At 46.5% G+C, this 19146-nt stretch overlaps 5 protein-coding genes across 5 annotated transcripts; 1 reads left to right on the forward strand and 4 right to left on the reverse strand.

Moving 5' to 3' along the window:
• Window positions 1-551: 551 nt before the first annotated feature.
• H6S33_011753 (uncharacterized protein) lies at window positions 552-1791 on the reverse strand (the record flags this gene model as incomplete). Its single annotated transcript, XM_044843641.1, has 2 exons — window positions 552-1645; window positions 1698-1791. 2 exons carry the CDS (start codon window positions 1789-1791, stop codon window positions 552-554), a joined length of 1188 nt encoding a protein of 395 aa, XP_044695421.1.
• A 2156-nt stretch (window positions 1792-3947) lies between these two features.
• H6S33_011754 (uncharacterized protein) lies at window positions 3948-6251 on the reverse strand (the record flags this gene model as incomplete). Its single annotated transcript, XM_044843642.1, has 4 exons — window positions 3948-4201; window positions 4340-5063; window positions 5458-6122; window positions 6182-6251. 4 exons carry the CDS (start codon window positions 6249-6251, stop codon window positions 3948-3950), a joined length of 1713 nt encoding a protein of 570 aa, XP_044695422.1.
• A 1900-nt stretch (window positions 6252-8151) lies between these two features.
• H6S33_011755 (uncharacterized protein) lies at window positions 8152-10093 on the reverse strand (the record flags this gene model as incomplete). The annotated part of the gene is made up of 4 exons (XM_044843643.1): window positions 8152-8404; window positions 8461-8521; window positions 8573-9676; window positions 9784-10093. 4 exons carry the CDS (start codon window positions 10091-10093, stop codon window positions 8152-8154), a joined length of 1728 nt encoding a protein of 575 aa, XP_044695423.1.
• A 239-nt stretch (window positions 10094-10332) lies between these two features.
• On the forward strand, window positions 10333-10859 carry H6S33_011756 (uncharacterized protein; the record flags this gene model as incomplete). Its single annotated transcript, XM_044843644.1, has 3 exons — window positions 10333-10410; window positions 10490-10596; window positions 10661-10859. 3 exons carry the CDS (start codon window positions 10333-10335, stop codon window positions 10857-10859), a joined length of 384 nt encoding a protein of 127 aa, XP_044695424.1.
• Window positions 10860-12819: 1960 nt separating this feature from the next.
• H6S33_011757 (uncharacterized protein) lies at window positions 12820-14646 on the reverse strand (the record flags this gene model as incomplete). Its single annotated transcript, XM_044843645.1, has 4 exons — window positions 12820-12849; window positions 12926-13081; window positions 13141-13556; window positions 13629-14646. 4 exons carry the CDS (start codon window positions 14644-14646, stop codon window positions 12820-12822), a joined length of 1620 nt encoding a protein of 539 aa, XP_044695425.1.
• Window positions 14647-19146: the final 4500 nt, after the last annotated feature.

Raw genomic sequence — 19146 nt, forward strand, 5'->3', positions numbered from 1 at the left:
TTTTATACAGTGGGTATAAAAAGATGCACACTATGGTTTGGCAGGCTGTAATTACACCAGATGGATTGATTAGCAGCCTTTCCGGCCCTTGGGAGGGGAAAAGGGGGGATTGGGGTGTGTTACGACTTTCAGGCTTACAAGATAAGATTAAATCTTATTGTTATGATACTGATGGGGACCGTGTATATATTTATGGTGATGCTGCGTATTATCTAGAAGATGGAATAATTGGAGCATACCGGGCGGGTAGAAACAGACCTTTGACTGACAGGGAGATTGAGTTTAATACAAGAATGGCTGCTATGCGAGTATCTTCAGAGTGGGGATTTGGGAAAATTGCGAATATGTGGTCCTTCTGTGGCTACAAGAATGAAATGAAGATTGGCCTGTCTCCTGTTGGTTCCTATTACTTTTGCGCTGTTTTATTTACCAATTGTCATACATGCTTTAATGGTTCAGTTACGGGAAATGTATTTAGATGTCTACCGCCAACAATTTGGGAGTACTTTGGACGGGAACAATAGAATTTCTAACCAATTACATATAAGAAATCAAGCATCACTTGCCCTCCTCAAATTATCCCGAAGGAATTGCATCATCTCCCCTTGGTTTTTCCTTGCCTCCTCCCGCATATCCAAAATCTCACTCTTGAAATGAGATCGTAGATCTGCAACTTCAGCCCTGATGGCAGCCTGTTCCGACCCACTACCACCACTCCTACTCTCTAGAAGTAGCCGGAAGTTACTGTTAAAATTTTCCATTTTTTCCTTTTCTATATCCTTAATAGAATTAAGAAGCTCCCGGTCACCTTCTTGATTCATGGCGATGATGTTATCAACCACTTTGGCATTCCCTTTAGGAAGAATCTCACGCACAACCTGTCGTTTATTGGCCTTCTCTGGTTCTTCCATATCAGAGGGAGCACCTCTTTTTTTCCCGAAAACATTACACATATCCTCCCGCACATTGTTGACAATTTCCCTTTCCCGACAACTTTCATCTTCAGATTTCTTTTTCCGGCTTTTTTCTATCTCCAATGAGTCCTTCAACTCAATCCAGACATCCAGAGCTTGATCCTTATCGGTCTCAGACCTCGCCACCCCGCTCTTCCCTTTGTCCTGCTTGACCCGCTCCCTCCTGTCCTTCTCATAGTTCTTCATCATGCCCTGAACTACTAGATCGATACCAGTAGCCTCACAGAATATGGCTCGCATGTTGCTCCAGTATTCCTCCCTAGGACCCCTCACATACTCCTCAAAGTGGTTCACACAGGTACGGACCAATAGAGCCTGGTCCTCGGGATCCTTCAGATAAACTCTCTTTTTTCTTTTTGAACCAGTATCTAACTCCTCCTGCCCCATATCAAGCAGCTCTATAGGTGCGGCTGCTGCGGCTTGAGTGCCCGCGGCTGTGTCTATCGGCGACGCCGCTGCGGCTTGAACGGCGGCTTGAACGCTCGCAGCTGGTGCTGTTGTAGAGAGTGACTGATATGCGGCTGTGTCTCTCGGCAGCGGCGTTGCGGCTGGGGACAGTGCGGCTGTATATCTCGGCGCATGAGTGTAGCTGTGGAGAGCTGCAGCGTATTGTGCAGCATGTATCATTTGAGCTACCTCTTCCTCATCTAATTCAAGGTTGAAGCTATCATCTAGCTTTATTTTATTAGAATTAATATCAAATTAGGTAGAAGATGTACTCACAGGGAACATAAATGGATGTGACATCTTGGTTGATGGTGATTGATAATAGGTTGTGAGTGTCGAGGAGATCAACCTGAGGTTTGGTTGTGAACATGTTGAAAATGCGCCAAAAGTGATGTAACCTCCGGAGATTGACTAGCCCCAAGGCTAAGGTGAAAGCCAGCCTAACGGCTGGATCACTGTAATCCAGAGACCCTCCTCAACTTTCACCCTCAATCACTCCATTCCCAAGCGGTGCCGACCCAGTCCGCATCCAGTCCGAACCAATCCCAATCGTCCTGAAAGCCAGACTTCGGGTGCAGAACTTTTTTAATGAGTGAAGGAGACTGATTTGGAAACTTGCAGGGCTGGTGAGACGATTTGAGCCTTTCTGGGCCAGTGTCAGCGAAGTCTCTCGCTCTCGACTTCTGTTTTAGCTGGGATTGTGGGGATTCAAAGCTAGCAGGCGAGCCTTGTTGTCTGGTGATGTTTTTATGGCGGCTGCCATATAGGTAATATTTTGAAATCAATATAGCGGTACCGGGAATCTGAGATCCGACCGGTAACCCCGAACTCATTATCTAGTGGGACTGGCGAGCGAAATTCGGGAGTGGTAGTGTGTGCGAGGGTGAGGGTCTGTACTGGTAGTTCTCGTGATGGTTGGTGATGGTTGGTGGTTGATGAGATGGCCAATCCTCGGAATGGAAACGAAACACGACTGGGTTAGGTGGCTGAGCTTCTTGTAGGTACTCCACTGTACGCCATGCTGTGACGATGATCTAGACTGGCCATTCTCTGGACTAGTCATCTCCCTGTTTAAATAACATGGTATAAATACAAATTCTTCCCGCTAGCGTCCACAATAAGTTTTCTAGTTGTTTGAAAAAGCTTGTCAGTGCATTAGGGAAGAAGTAGTACGCGCCATCTACGTATAAGCAGTACTGCATGTCTATACCTGAAAATCGGGATCTAGTCACGGTGTCACTCAAAATCTTCTCGTCAACCGATTTGAGAACCCTAAATAATCTAATCTAATGAGACGCACGCTAGCTTTAGAGTAATTTAGCCACCTGTCGATATAATTGGCTATAATTAACGCTAAAATCTACTATTAATTTAGCCACGGATTATCATTCAACCGACATTGCATGTTTAATGGATTTTAGGAACGTCAATACGTTGTTTGAAAACGTACTCCATACATGTAGGTGCATATGTAGGTATATATCCCAAGTATGTAGTCTATACATATATGAAAACAAGATAATTGTGTGCGCGAATATTTTCTTTCGTAACGGTGGTAGCATCAAAATTTGGTGGAGTTATAATTAGTCTATCAATGCTTTGATCCTCAACCACATGTATACAACTTGGCTCCCGCAAGCGTCTTCAACTGTTCCAGATCAAAACATATCCCCTCGCGATCGTAACATGGTTCATCGGATATCAAACGGCCGGGAGTTAAGCTCCTTTAATATCACTTGCCACCCTTTGTAGATCTCGCACACATGATGGGGATAAGTATATTTAGTTTCTTGTGTAGTGTACTTTCTATCTCGGAGGGGCCGAAAAATAGCCATGTTATTGCCATCTCGATTGCCGACACGCAGATTCTGCCCCTGATCAGTATTTTAGAGCGGATTTTCAGTGGGATCGAGGCTAGAGTATAACTAGCTGCAGATAGTCGAGAACTTATTATTGCCCCTCGGGTTTCAACGGCAAATGAATTTTAATGCGAAGGCCACACAAAAATAGGTACATGTAGCTATCGTTGATGTTGTATTGCGATGGCCTCGTTTTTCTAGTCTCTTTGATCTTTGGGATTGAAAATATTTTATCCGAAATTGGCAAACATCCAAACTCCCTTTCAATAAATCAGCTTCGTCCGTATAGCGGATGCATATCGAATTTTAAGTAATGCTGGGTTGAATCTTAATCTGCATTAGTTTCAACCATCATAATCACAAGATCGCACTCGCTCCTCCCGTAACAATAAAGGATTAAAGGATAGATACGAGTATTTTGACAAGAATAAGCCTAAAGCAAATGGTCTACACACAATCTAGGGGACCAGCTAAAGAGAAACGAAACCATTTTAAATATCAAAAAAAATCGTAAAACATCCTTTCAATAGCACCAAAAATACCAGATAACCCGTCCCGGACCCGCAAGAAAAGACATATATATATATATAAAAGAATGAGATAGAAATGAAAGTTGTAGACCGGGAATACCATTTCAAGTCCAAACGCTTATTGACCAGCCAATTTATCAAACTAACAACAACTCCATACCCAGATCCCTCATAACAGTCCTCCAATGGACCTCCTGCCCGCGGCCGACCCCATGCTTTAAGTCCCTTTCGTCGCTTCGCTTCCATACCTCTAGCATGATTGCTGCAACCCCAGATAAAACCCCACCACATGTACAACGGCTAGCAAAATACTCGCGATCCTGCGGTTCAATGGCGATACAGCCCCCGACAAGCAATGGCCACATGATAGTTCTATTGAGCCTGATTGGAACTAATGTAACCATCACCATTAGTTCTTGGAGTAGCTGTTTGAAGAACCTGAGGCGTGGGAAGAAGCCAATCCCGATGCTCCAGAGATGTATTCTTGTTGCAGTGCGAAAAGCGGCTGTGGTCGCCTTAATTATTATACCTTGGTCAGGGATTGCCTCCGGGGGTATTTCGTATTCGCTAGAGTAGTCTGCGCAGTCCAAGACCGATTGCTCCCTGATGGTGAGAACGCTTTCAGTCGAAGAACTTGGAGGTGTCCAAATAGAAGCTTCAACATTAGGGCCCGGTGATGTAAATGGGTGGTGCGGGCTCTCATATTCAGCTAAAGGACTCCGCGGGCTCGAAGTTGTCCACGATGGTGATGGTGACAGAAAGTAACTGTTGGTGTCATCGTCTGAATCGTAATCGTCGTGTGATTGTAGTGACGCCTCCGGCGGTTCTGGAGAAGGGGGTAATTGTACGGTAACGGGTAGATCCCGGTCTCTCAAGCGTGTATCCAACTCCATTGCTCTGCTCCTGCCTCTAGTCCAGCTAAGCACACCGTCGTCGAATGATCGGAATTTGTAATCCTCGACACACATAACCTCAGATATAAGAAACAATACTGTATCATCACAGCCTGTCATTTCCAGCAACCCGCAGTAGGATCTCTCATGTACAGGCCGGGACAGTATCTCCCGATAGTTTGCCCATAATTGTGGAGCACGTCCAAGTGTTAGTGCCGAGAGTATGTCGAGCCAAATGACACGCGACATCATGAATTGCGTAGTAGCAGTGTGGATCGGTTTATTGAGAAGATCCATTTGAACAAGACATTCAATTGCGGCTTCAAGGTGCGGCTTCCAATTGGATAGCGTTGGCGGTACCTATAAGATCGATTAGTTACTTTTCTGTATATATGAATCATTCCTAACGGTTGATGTATGGATGATTAAACTTAGCCAAAAAGAATATGGTGGGCAGTTTAACCTCGGGGGATGTAAGTGACAACATCAAAGCGAGGCTTTGTTCTGATGGCCCTTCGTCTGCCAGTCTTTCATTCAATTCTCTTATACACTCCGTGCTGTATTTGTAAGCGTCTAGTGCCAAATCCTTAATGTGTGGCCCAGACTGTCCGCAAGATATGGTCAGATGCATGGCACTATTGCTCATACATCCCTTTACGAATCCAGGACAGATACACAGCAATGGAACGATGACGTTCCGTAGTGTTTCGTGAATTCGGGATTCCGACATACCACAGAAGATCGACCGAAAAACGTTTCGGATGTAATTCTTGATGAGTTTCATCTCTGAGGTTGGATAATCTGAGGTTTCCAATGGTCCCAGGGCTTGACTATTAGATGACATAAACGATGCTATGATAATGTCATACTCATTATTGAAAGTCTCCTCCTCTTTTGTCCTTGTACAGATGGATTTTAAGGGTTTCCAGAGCGGGGGTGTAGTTACTAAAAGGACCCCCGATCTGATGTTTTCCAACAAAGGCTTCCCTGTACGTCCATCTAGCAGACCATAATCAGATGGGGGATGTTCACTCCTCGCGAAGGAGTTTCTGACTGGACAGCGAAAGCACCCGAGAGGTGGATGGGGCGAGTCGAGCATTTCAACGGCTTGAGGATTGGATTTTCCAGTTTCGTTGAAGGGCTTTAGAATCAATATTCCACCATCAATAGTTTCAAACCCAAACATATCTTCCCTATTATCCAGCTGTGTACTGCCCCGGTTCTTCCTCTTTCGTCTACATCGCTTGCCGATTTGGAGCTTAATTTCATCCTTCTTCACTTTTGCTGCCTCCGGGTCTTTCATCCAAGCCGGCTGAGCAACGCCGTAACCATCGCATTGTATTTTCAGGTTTCGGCACTGTTGACATGTGGGTCTGGTTTCATCGCATTTCTTTTTGCGGAGGCGACAGATCCAACAGCCTGTCAATAGTAAATGAATCAGTGACTGGAAAACATCTGTAGGAAAACAACGACAGAACCATTGACATACCAGTTCGTGAGCGGGGGTGACGCGTTGGAGCCATGGGCACTGTTCACAAGCATGTTCATGGAAGTCCACGCAGGCAGAGCAGGATGGTGGCTACATGTAGTTATGTGAGAGGATCTTTCGTTGCAAAGCCACGTTGTAGAATGTATGTTACCATCGAGATCGATATTACTTTCTAGGCCTATCATAGATCGGACATGGCCATGAATTATGGGACCGGAGCACGGACCTGTGGTACATACATGTACTCTACTTGAATAAGACGTGGGGAACTAATGCACTACAGAAGCTAATGATTGGAGCAGCACGGAGGGTGGGGATCGAAGGGGCCCGGGACTGAGGTGAAAATGTATCACCTACTGAGTCAAAATGATGAAAAGGAATAAGCAGTAGATAGTAGTTCACTCGTAATTGCCATGAGGCGAGGAATGAGGTGTGACAATCTTGTTCTCAAACATGTCCAACCGCGCAGCCGTGGCTCTACCAAAGATAGTCACGCACCCGCCGGTCTACGTAAGAAAAATATATGTTCCGGTGCAGTTCACCTGGTATTTCTGCTAAGCTTTCTATTCCCCATGCACAGTACCCTACTAGTATACGGCTAGCTGCCGTTACCCCTGTCCATGCGACCATCGAGTGGAGTTACAACTCTAGATACTCTCGGACAGTTAATGATGATTGGTGGAGAAGATGTATACACAGAAGGTTGATTTTCTCTTTTCTACGTTAGCTGTCCAAGTGAGGGGGGTGTCCGAGTGGCCAGGGAAGCCGTCTATCATAATCGAGTCTACCTCCCTACTGTTAGCAGCAAGCTGCTCGTAGGGGATGGGTACGATCGCGAGACTACCCTCAATAAGTTTTTGCGTCTCTGCCAAGGTAAGTACTCTCCCTCCTTCTCTACAGAGTTTCGGCTATCCCGCGGCCTTTCTTTGCGGCTTCAAACCGGCCGCGAGTATACATACATACATAATATCTACTCGCAACAACTATCCACGACTTTTCTTACTGGCAGATAGACAATTTTAAAGAGCTCTGCAGTAGCATAACAAGGAAGCAAGGCAAGCCATTGTACGAAGGAAAATCCCTTCGTTCGTTTTGCTGCAATCAAACCTCTGTACCACTGATAATCAAAAAGAGATATCATATTATTATTTTTTGGTTATTTCTCCTGCCTTGGTTTTTCTTCTCTCCACATGTCTTAGCGGGCCGTCTCCCACGCGTTGAAAGATGAAAGACAGCGGGAATTAAAAGCCCTCTAACCGAGGGCAGATGTGAACGATCAAGTGGGTGGCTTGTAGATTTCCACCTCTGTGGTACCTCTTACACGCAGTTATTGTATCACTCGCTCAGATATCGAAGGGAAATTCCACTGCCAGCAGGGGCAACAACAGACTTATAATCAACACAACATTAGCGGAAGGTAGTCATCGATCACCGTCATCATCATCATTGGTTTAGCCTAAGAACTGTGGCGAGTGATCTGGCAGCCAATAAGCGCTCACCTTTTGCAGTCTTTAGATCAATTACCTTTTTTGTCTGGGCCTAAATCACCCTCAGTACTTGGCAGGAGGAATGGTAACGATCAGGGCAAAAAACCACGGCCCTTCGCCACAGAACTTGGCGTTGGCTCTCAAACAGTGCCTAGTATAGCAACCGGAGCCTGATACAGAAAGAGGGGACATCCTATCCTTCTGTCGACTGACACGGGGTGGCATACGCTGTCTATCCCACACCCTAGCTCTTCTTTATTAAACTTCTATAGCCATACTTGATGGGGCGGGCTTGTAGGAGGTGTGGGACAAAACCCACATACTCGCGCTGCCGGATTGAAGTTGCCAGAGTCGCATACATTTCAATCACAGGATCTCACTCGACCGTAACTACTCATAGGAAAACCGGAAAAAGCCGATCCCATTAAACCGCCATTTATCTTCAAATTATTCTTCTAGGTGATGTTAGCAATCATTCACTGAATATTTCTTTAACAAGAATCTTTTTGTTGATCTTCCCCATCTGGTTCCTTCTGATCTCATCGACCACCTTCATTATCGAAGGGACCTTATATCTGGCCAAATTTTTCTTCAAAGATTCCCGCATTTCCTTTCGACCGAACTTTTCTTCCTTGCCTTTCGGGGTTAGTACGACCACAGCAGCGACCTTTTGACCCCAGACGGCATCTGAGAGGGCCACGACGGCCGCTTCTTTGACCTGGGGCCTGCCGGTGTTTATTAGCTCTATCTCGAGAGAATAAAAGGAAAATAGGGAATTTACAATTCTAACAACTCTCGTTCAACTTCCAAGGCCGATATTTTTTCACCCCCAGATTTGATAACTACCAATGATCAGCACACCACATTTTGTGATCAAGGAATGATGAGCCTACTATCGACACTCGCCCTACCCCTTATAAAATATGCCCCTCTGTTATCTCTTATCGCTATATCACCGGTCTTGAACCACTTTCGCCCGGCCTCATCCTCCACAAACTCCTTCGCGGTTGCCTCTGGTTTGCCCCAATATTCCCTAAATACTGTATCGCCCCTGATCTGGATTTCACCCTCTTTCTCTGTATCCTGAATGATACTCCCAGACTCTATATCAACTAGTCGAGCCTCCACCCCTGGAAGCGGCCACCCGACAGAATTGCTCATCCGGCAATCTAGCGCTAATTTCTGCGACAAGGCCATCCCAATCTCCGTCATCCCATACCGCTCTAGTATCGTTCCTCCACCAAGCTCGGTCCCCGCAAGTGCCCGCCACTGATCCTTGATACTTCCCGGAAGCGCTGCACTCCCAGAGATTGCTAACCGCAGCTTTCCAACCGCCTCTCTCCCTTTTTCCTTTGTATCCTCAGGCAGGCCCGAAAACGCAGATAGAAGCCGGTTATAAACCGTTGGTACCGCCATAAATAGTGATACCCCAGGTTTTTTCACCTTTGCATCTACACTCACACCTGCTGCAAATCGCTCCCACACTCCTGCAGCATTAAATGGAAACATGTATTCTATCGTCCCCCCCGAGAAAAGCGGCGCAAGCGTTCCGTTTACCACGCCATGGATATGATGTAGCGGTAGGACATGCAGAAGATGGTCTTTGTGCATCATCCATTCCTGTATGATACAACTGCTCTGGGCAGCCAGAGCCTTGTGAGTGCTGACAACACCTTTGGGCAGGTTAGTCGTGCCGGAGGTGTATATTATTAACGCCCCTCTGTCAACCAATCCTGCATTGTCTGTAAGCTCGACCGGAGGCACGTCAGTGCCTTCATGAGGGAGGCGTTTGTGGGGGCAATCGATGCTACAGACATGGTCTGTGGAGGAAGAAGAAGAGGAGTCGAAGATGGCTTCGCACTGTTTCTGGAACTTGGTAGAGGTAACGAGGAGGGAAGGCGTGGAATTTGTGACGACGTAGCGCATCTCGTTCGTAGGATGGGAAGTACATAATGGGACCGCAATGCCCCCAGAGGCAAATATTCCGAGCATACTCACTTGATATCACTCTCAGTATTTTTATTCTCTCCACATGCAAAGCCAGAGTTATAATTCCAGCTTTCTGTTATACCTCAGTAGCTAATTTGACCAACATTATACATACCTACATAGTCATATCCGTTCTCCACCAGCATCGCAACCCGCTTCTCCTCTAGGTTCTGCTGTTTTTCCGACCCAGTGAGCTTCAAAAGCTGCTCTTTATAGAGCGCTGTATCGGCGAGTAAGTTCCCATAACTGAAACTGCGCCCAGAGGCAGAGTGTACTACTGCGGTATCATCTTTGGGATGAGATGCGAGCGCCTCGAATATGGGGAGTCGGGGTAGTGTTAGCTTCTGCTGTTGAAGTCCAATAGCTGTTGACGCGAATCCCCGGCGTTGGAACAAATTCTGAATGCGGGCACGTAGAATTGCCATCTTTTTGGTCTTGGAATTTTTTCTTTCTGAGCTCCTGCACTGCAGTGCTCGAGGATGGTTTTATTTGCGGGTTGCAATTTAATGACTAACGTCATACATACCAACCTCGGCGACCGCCAAGCAAATCTCAGTCATCGGGCCATGCAGCTCCTCTCACCCCACACACCCCCCACATCCCAGAATCACATGATATCACCCTCCCGACTGCTTCACCTCTGCGAGAAACCTCATACAAAACAATGCTGCACCTCGCCCGACGCTTCGCAACAATGGCCAGCAGCTCCCTCACGCCCATGGAGGACGCAATCCGGTCTAAAGTATGACTACCCCTTCATCAATTGCAAGGCCTTAGAGTAAGAAGTTATATTATCCTAACCCCCACCACCATAACCACAGCTCACGGCCGCCCTCGCACCTACCACTCTCGAGATATGGAACGACTCGCACAAACACTCGCACCATAAGGCTATGGAGGGTGTTACGAGTAAAGAGACACACTTCCGGTACTACCCCTTCATCTACCCCACCAACAATTGCTCCAACTAACCACCGCCTCCACCGCAATAGGCTAGTCATCACCTCTGCAGCCTTCGCCTCAAAGCCACAACTTGCCCGCCATAGAGCTGTCAATGCGCTCCTTAAAGAGGAGCTCGAGCGCGAAGGTGGCATCCACGCACTGCAGCTGCGGACCCTCACCCCGGAGGAGGAGGAGCGGTTAATGAAGCGGGCAAAGGAGCTGGAAAGTCAGGGCGAGGAAAGCAAATAAGTATTAGGTTCGTCCCACTTCTCGGCGAGCTTTCCCGGTATCACTGTCACTCAATTTACATGCCCAGAAAGCTTGCTTATGATATGTGCGGTAGCAGGCACATAGTAGCCTAATATTCACGCGTGAAAATAAAAGGACTATCTTATGAATATAAAGTTTCACCACCTGCCGATATCGGGCCCGATGTCAATGTCGATATCGATGTCGATATAGTTTTAGACGCCTACTCACAAACTCAAAGACAAAAACACAAGATTGATCGTCGGGGCGGAGCTTATATCACGTGCAGATGTATGTGACTGTAATCAACTAATAAGGCGCTTGATATCAGGATTTACCAAGATTCAGATAAAAGGAAATGCAGCCAGGAATGCCAAGTTGATGAAATGAGACTAAAAACAAGTTTATCCCCTGGCCCCTCAACGATAACAGTGAGTGCGGGGAAATTATTTCTTGTGTATGATCATCGGCTGCAAGAAGAGTGAAGCTTCGCATAGCAAATTAAAGTAAAATGACTAGAGCTACATAGTTTATTAAAAACACTACATACATTTACCACAACAAAGAGGAAAATTTCCCAGAAGTCCAGCTCCCTTCCGAATTTCAATTCGTCAACCATTCTTTTCAACCCGCATCTACCCCATGCCTGTGCGTGTCCTGAGGCTCAATCTTCGCCACCCTTCCACCGAGCCGCACCTAACCTTAACCCATCCTACACCGAGTGATATCCAATGACTCTCATGGCCAGATGCACCACAACACGTGAACAGCTCAACTGCAGGCCAACAGCTCAAAGTAACGAATCTCATTGCCTATCGGAGAACAAAAAAAAAAAAATCCACCCCTCGCCCTGTGAGGGAGGTGGGGGGGGGGGGGGGAAGGGGACCTCCTGACCTCAGAAAGAAAGGCATCTGTATGGAGCTCCTCCTGCCTGCCTTACTTTTGGCCTGCCTTACTTCTCTGCCCTGCCATATCTACCCTGCCCCAACTGCCATGTCCCAACCCGGTATGAATACGTTCAATGTGTAGCCAGGGCATCTACCTGCTCTGATATATCATCCATCAATCAAATATAATGAAAAGCAACAAGTACGCCAGTGAGAGCCCATCAAGTTCAAAGAAGCAAACACGCATGTCGCGAAAAAAGCAAAATGTCTCGAAAAAGAAAAAGAAAAAGGCAACAATGTCGAATAATTTTCGGGGACCACCCCTAGTTTCACTCACGCGTTTCTTTTTCGCTTTGCTTTTTTTCTTTTGCCCTTTTTCTTTCTTCCTCGTGCAATAAGGTAACGTAGAGTAGAGTAGTATGCCAAGGAGGTCCCTTTTCATGCTCATTCAAGCCCACGAAGAGAGACGAGACGAAAGACCACGCCGCAGAATGTAGTAAAACGAATTCCTTAGAGAAGGCCAAGAAAGGAATAGGAGTAGAGAGAGGAAACAAAAAAGAAAGCCCGAAAATCAAGAGATCGATAAACAAAAGATGACCGACACCTTGGGCGGAAGCAAAAGAAGAAGGTAGGGAGAAAAAAAGGACTTATCACAAAAACACCCGTAGGAAGCAAAAAAGCCAGAAAGAAAAATCGAAAAGAAACCACACAAAAAAAGAACCCTCGTCAATCCCCATGAAAAATAGCAATGAACCCATCTTGTAAGTACGTTTGTTACGTATGCCTCGTATCAGTACACGCGCCGCCCGCCAAAAAAGAAAATAGAAGAAATAATGGCCGGGTTTTTTTTTGGTTCCTCCATGTTCATATATATGATGTTTAGCAGCCCACAAGAACTCAACTAAGACAGATTTGGTTTGTTCGAATTTTGGCCCTGCCTGATACCAGGCATGGATACCCATCGCTACTCCCCGATTTTTTGTTAAGAGTCGCCCCTGTGGCGTCAAGTCGTTATATCATGATTTCCGAAGTTTATATACCGAATTACCCCAGTCGAAATACAGGATAATGCTTTAGAAGCTTTGAGCAGCCATGCTTGCAGGCTAGAGAAAGATGTCAGTATCAAGCATATAGATGTAGTCGCAATCAGACATGAAATATTTGGGGGCGTGTTCCTACCGGGCTCTGGTGCATCATGGAGTTTCTCTGACTTCTTCCTTTTTTCATTTGTTGTTTCAAAGCTGCCGAGTCCAACGGTTTGAGCAGTTCAAAGCTACACAGCAACTCGCCAGATACCGACATGACAGCACCCCAGTTATCGAATTCTCCACAATACTTTTTAAAGTGATAATTAGCTTCCAGAAGAGAATATGTCAAAATTGCCTGTAACTTACGTTTGGTGCCGAAAACACAGTGACCAATGTCCTTTCGTTAAAAAACTCATAACCGTCTTCAACAACCATGTGCGCTCTACACACTAGGTCGAAGTCGTGCCTCGCAAGAAAATCCAAAATAACTTTCTTTCCAAAGCAGTAGCTAACCCCTCGCTCATTGTCTGCCCAATCGTTTAACATATCCGCCGGGTCACTCCAAAGAAGATCGTTCAATAGACCAAAGTCCGGCACATCAGTCGGCCGAGCAATTTGCCGAATGTCGTCCATGTGTTGGAGGGAAGGCGAAAGGCCACCGTGAACGCAGAATATTTTGCCTGCAACAATAGATGCTATTGGGAGGCAATTAAAAGTATCGACGAATGTTTTCCAGATTTTGATATTGCATCTACGTTTGCACTCATCGTAAAATCCGTATACTATTTATAAATGAAAATTTGTTAGTAAGATATATAAACCCTATCTCTAGTTCTTCTAGATGAGGTTCGTACCTCGTGTAACGTTTGCACATTCGTGGTTCCCTCGCAACAAAAAGAAGTTCTCGGGAAACTTCAACTTGTAACAAAGAAGCAGTAGAATCGTCTCAAGACTCTGTTTGCCACGATCGACGTAATCACCCAAAAAGAGATAGTTTGAGTTTGGTGGAAATCCACACATCTCAAACATACGAATTAGGTCCGTGTACTGGCCATGCACATCTCCCACGATTTTCACAGGTGGGCTCAATTCCACCAGTGCTGGCTGCGAAAGGAATATTTCTCTTGCAGCGTGACAAATAGCAATAATTTCCGCATTCTTGAGGCACACAGCCTTGGTGACCTTGCCTGCGTAACCTGCGTCAAGAAGTCGTGTGATCATATCGTCGAGATCTATAGATTTTAGTGCTGACATCTGCATATGATCTGCCGCACCGGTAGCTGCATCTTCGGCAGAACCGTTTGCTCGGGTTACTGGGTTGGGTGCATTCTCTCGCTTGATCAAGATGGATTCAGTGGGTTTCTGTGAATGTGGCGGCTGCATAGAACCGGCCCCGGGGGGCACATCAGATACATGGTCCACTTCTTTATTTCCAGCTGACTGGTGTCCTTTTCCTACGGATCCATGGATGGGAGATGGGGGTGGTACCAGATCGTTTGTTGAATCGTACGGGGTGGTAGCTGTTGTGGATGGCTCTGATCCAGGAACTGGCTTGACACCATTTGTAAGTACTGGAGATGGAAGGTTGCCGTTAGAGCCTCGTGACTCCCTGCGCGAACGCCCACTAGTAGAGGATTTTATAGATGCTGCATCTGACTTGTCGATTGGGGAGGGGATGACCGCTGACGAATTCGTAGGGCTACTATCTTTGTCCTTGTTAGATGAAATCTTATTGCGAATGGATCCTCGGATAGATCTGGTCGATCCCATGGTATCCGACTTTGAGATCGGTAAAGTGCTTCCATCTGGGGCAGAGGAGCTCGACGACTGGTTTCCTTTGTCACCGGAACGTTTTGAAGGCTGCTGGCCCATTATCTGTCGTGGCAGCCAACCTCCGCGAGTATATATAGCAGGGTTTTTGAGTTTAAGTTTACCGAAAAAGGTACCTTTCTTTTGTGGGGGAAAGGTAGAAGGGGGTGGGAGGTAATAGAGATTGGACGACGATGTGATGACGGCAGGTAGTGGGTCTAGTTAGGAATGTGGCTGATAGGGTTGCTTTGCGAGTGGCAAATAAAGTGATGTGATTTACAAAGCCAAGGATTCTGGACTCGACGGGACTAAGATGTAGGCAAAGCAAAGGCAACAAGGAAGTGGTGATGGAAAACCTAGCTTAGGGAGGTTCAAAGAGCGAATTTAAGAAAAGGAGAAACTGCCTCTCGAGAATGGGCGTCGTCTTGAAAATCGCTCCGTGATCCCCAGGTAATAGTTTACAGAGGGGAAGTGGAAGAAAGATAGGAGGAGGATGGGGAGTTTGTTGAGGGAAGGGACGGTAGTGGTGGTCCGTGAGGATCGTGAAGGAGTCCGTGTTGGTGAACTCGCAATTAGCAACGACGATTGAAGGAGAATGTGTCTTATTCCTCCAGCAACAATTCAACGATGATGTGGTGTTAAAAGGTTTAGTCGCAGCTAATACTGCTTACTGCTTGCTTCTGTTATATGGGTAGAGCGCTGAGCTTTGTTAGTATCCGGGAGTCTATCTCGGCAGGTACAGGCTGCACGAGTGGTATGAGGAAAAGAGGGTGAAGAGGGAGGGGGTGGGAGGTTGTTTTGAGTGAAGGAAATGTTGAGTGTGGGGGGGGGGGGGTTGTAAGGAAGAAAGCCGTGCGTGCAGTAATGGCAAATTACAGAGAGCAATAGGGAAGACGGGGGAAGACGGATGATAGATTCGGGACTGGGAGATAAGCTTCATTCTTTCGTCTCCTCTATCCATCCATCTCTCTCTATCCATCCATCTCTCTCAACCTCTACCACAAGCAAGCGAGACTGGTTCTCACCAATTCGGGGAGACTTTGTACGAAAGAAACGTCAGGACTAATCAAACCAATAACTCACTTTCTAAGATCTGTTTTAAGCTCTGTCGCTCAAGCTAGCGCTGCCCACTAGCAGTCCGGTTTGGTTTGATGAATACCTGTGGATAGAGCTCGTACATGTATTTTCTCTGCGGAAGAACAATAGAGAGGGGAGGTGAGGGGAGGCGCAAGAAAGGGAAGAGGCAGCAGTTGTCCGTGATAATGGTGGAAGGTTGTGGAGATGGCGGATGTATGAAGGTGAGGAGGGATGGATGCACGCGAGAAAATAATATGGGGAGGGGGTAGTCTTGGAGTTTCAGTTTTCACTTCAGTTACATATCATGTGTAGGAGTGCAGCATGCATGTTAAGTACATGTATCTATGTTACGTATGCCTCAAGTGGCGCCTAGTGCCCAGTGTTTTGTTGTGAGGTTTGTTTTCCACCTTCTACCTTGAGCAGCAACCGCAATTCCTTCTTTTACGAACAATCGGAGCTAAAGATGTGAATATCGAGACCGAGAGAGGAGGGTGGGAAAGCCTCACTACCGGGAACCCGAACTTGAGATGGGGAGGAGGTTCAAGAAATGAATTTTTTTTTTTTTTTTTTTTTTTGGTCTGGTCTGACCTGGTCTGGCCAACCCTACCTACATGATACTCGCATGCCTAGCTAACCTAGAGTACCTACATACCTACACCACATAGCACACAACCTACACTGTACCTATCTATCCGCCTTGCTAGAGCGATAAGTCTGATAAATAGCCTTGCACCGCGCCTCGGAGAAACAGCCAACAAGCCATAAACCCGCTCGCTCGGTCAGCGAAGGTTCCGAATCTCCGGGATCGAATGACACACAATTCCTTGAAAATGGGGAATTGTTCATGGGCATGAGCATGAGCAGCAACGGCAGCAGAAGCAGCACAGTGCCTGATACAATCAATCTATCAATCAATGCCACTGGTGGAGAATCAACATGCGTGCGAAGGAACACCGATTAGAACAATCTTCGGTGACGGTATCGTAACATCGAGAGCGGGTATAGTACCATAGTGCCGCCCGGCTGAAATAAAATATTTTTTTTCTCCGGCAGACAATCACAGATGTTCGACTTCTCCCCCATCGTGCAAGAAATGCACCTTCGTGGGATTCTGTCACACCCGCTGAATTGAGCCGCCGAAGCTGCGGGAAGAAGCATTAAAGGATACAAGGAAATCGATTACTGTCTGGTCTGCTCTTCTGTTGCACTGCTTAAAAACGGCGTTACAGATCGATTACCAGTTGGGTGTACTCATCACTCCTTCCAATTCACGAGTAGACGAGGATGCACAACGAACGAATCATCAGCAACCGCCGACCTAATCTGATCTTTCCTGCGGCAGATACCACATCGTGAAGGCAGTTACCCATTTAAAAAGACCACGGGGTTACAAAACATCAATATGAACGGGGGATATCTAACCCCCATATATCTATGCAATATTATATTGGCATGCCCACCCATGCCACTAAAAGAAAAATTCGTACTACCGCGCGGGAGCTGCATAAAGCAACCACGCTGGCAATCCCCTTCGCGCTTTCGCTCGAGCATCTTGACTTCCTTCTCTTGCAGATCAAGGGAGGAGGGGGAAAGCGATTATCACCCTTGGTCACGGGTCTGGCGCACGTCTGTTAGCACGTCTGTTTAGAGTACATACATTACCTACCCCTGCAAGCCGCCCCAAAACTACATGTACCTACCTTAGAGTAGGAGAAGGTACGGGCGACATGCGCTGTTCGTGACGAGTCCAGAAGAATAACTATTTAACTAAGTACCTGCGGGGTAAGGTGGTCATATGAATACATACAAAAGGACACATTCGCCAGTACGTTAGTCAGTTATTCCACTCTCGCAATTAACCTGCTACGGTGTTTATGATAGAAATTTTTCACATCAATTGGTAAGTAAAATTCTTCCTACTTGTTCGAAAGAAGAGCATAGAACATCGGCGACTTATTCTTTTCTTATTTTCTGCAAGGGGTGACTCATGTGCAAAGAGCCGCATATAATTTTCCAGTAAGTGGAGGGAACATGATAATACTACCCCCGGCGCTATCCATGGGCTTCTACTTATCAGATCAAGAGTCACTTCAACTTTATTATCAGCGCTGGGGCCAACAAATCCAAAACATGCTGTCTTTCGAAGATAAGGGCAAAATTCCAGAGATGCGTAAGACAACCTTGCGAGCTCGCAACTCGCAGCCTTGTCAGAAAACTAAAACCTCAGGCCTCCAACTCGTTGCACACAAAAGTTTTGTTTAGTAGACTTTTTCGAAAAGGCTAGCGCGGTACGGTACGAATCGATTTTTCTGGACAGGGTTAGGGTGAGAGGTGCAACATGCAAATCACTCTCTATCACTCGTGGCAACTACCAGCGCCAATCAACATCGCTTCAAGGATGAGGGCAAAACACGGGCAGAAACAGCCCATAATTTGCCCAGCGATCTCACGTAATCCTGCGCATACAGAGAAACGCATCAAGGTCGACCGAATACATAAAAACGAAAGCTCTCTATTTTTGATAAATACAGGGCAGCTGAAACTACTAAGTACAGGTCGCTGGTATATAGAGCTTCACCTTTCAGCCTACTTTAGAGCCTTTCGCTTGGTATGTAATATGCACATACATGTATGGATATATGTATGTCTTAACCCAGGATCCTGGAAACAGGGATAACCACCACCACCACCACCACCACCACCACCACCACCTGAAGCGCTCGCAGTATCTGGGTTGTGCTCCTACCGGGTTAGCTAGGTACACATACCTCAACATCAACCAAGCCAGCCTCGGAGTTTCCCCCGCACCACCCGAATACCAAGAACCTTTGTGGCTGCGTGAGAAAGTTACGGGAAGTGGGATTTTTCTTGGAGCTTGCTCCTTGAGAAGGAGCCTGTTTTTTAGGGCAGTTATTGGAGAATACAGGCATTTTTTCGGGCGTGGCGGAGATATGGGAGGATATATAGGTTATAGGTAGGTCGTCTAGGAATGGTCGGTTTCCACCCCGCCAAATTCATGGGATATCACTCGGTGACTGTCGCTTGGTGGTACGGCAGACCGTTTTTGTGCTCCCGCGCGGGTACCACAAACCGCCGCAGATCACTCCGGACAAACCGAAATAAAGACACGATGGCTTGCAAGATGAAAATTTTGAAAATGTCGTAGATCCGACGTCGGAACCGCCACAATCCAGGATTTAGGAACACATATCCGCGCCTACTGTCAACAGCAGCCAGTCAACCCGCGCTCTAGTGGATTATTTGCCGAAGTGTGATATGAACCCTACACTTGCATGGGAGAAAAAAAAGAGTTTTATGAGTGCTCTGACTCGGAGTTGAACCGAGGATCTCAGCATTACTAGTGCTGCGCCTTACCAACTTGGCCACCAGAGCAGGTAGTCATGTGATAATCTTAGTAGCTTATAATTGTATCAGCTAAAGTTCTGTATTAAATTACTGGCAAAAACTGAACAAAATCCACCACGA

This window comes from Morchella sextelata, assembly GCF_020137385.1.
Source record: "Morchella sextelata strain SCLS chromosome Unknown scls_7, whole genome shotgun sequence".
NCBI lineage: Eukaryota > Fungi > Ascomycota > Pezizomycetes > Pezizales > Morchellaceae > Morchella > Morchella sextelata.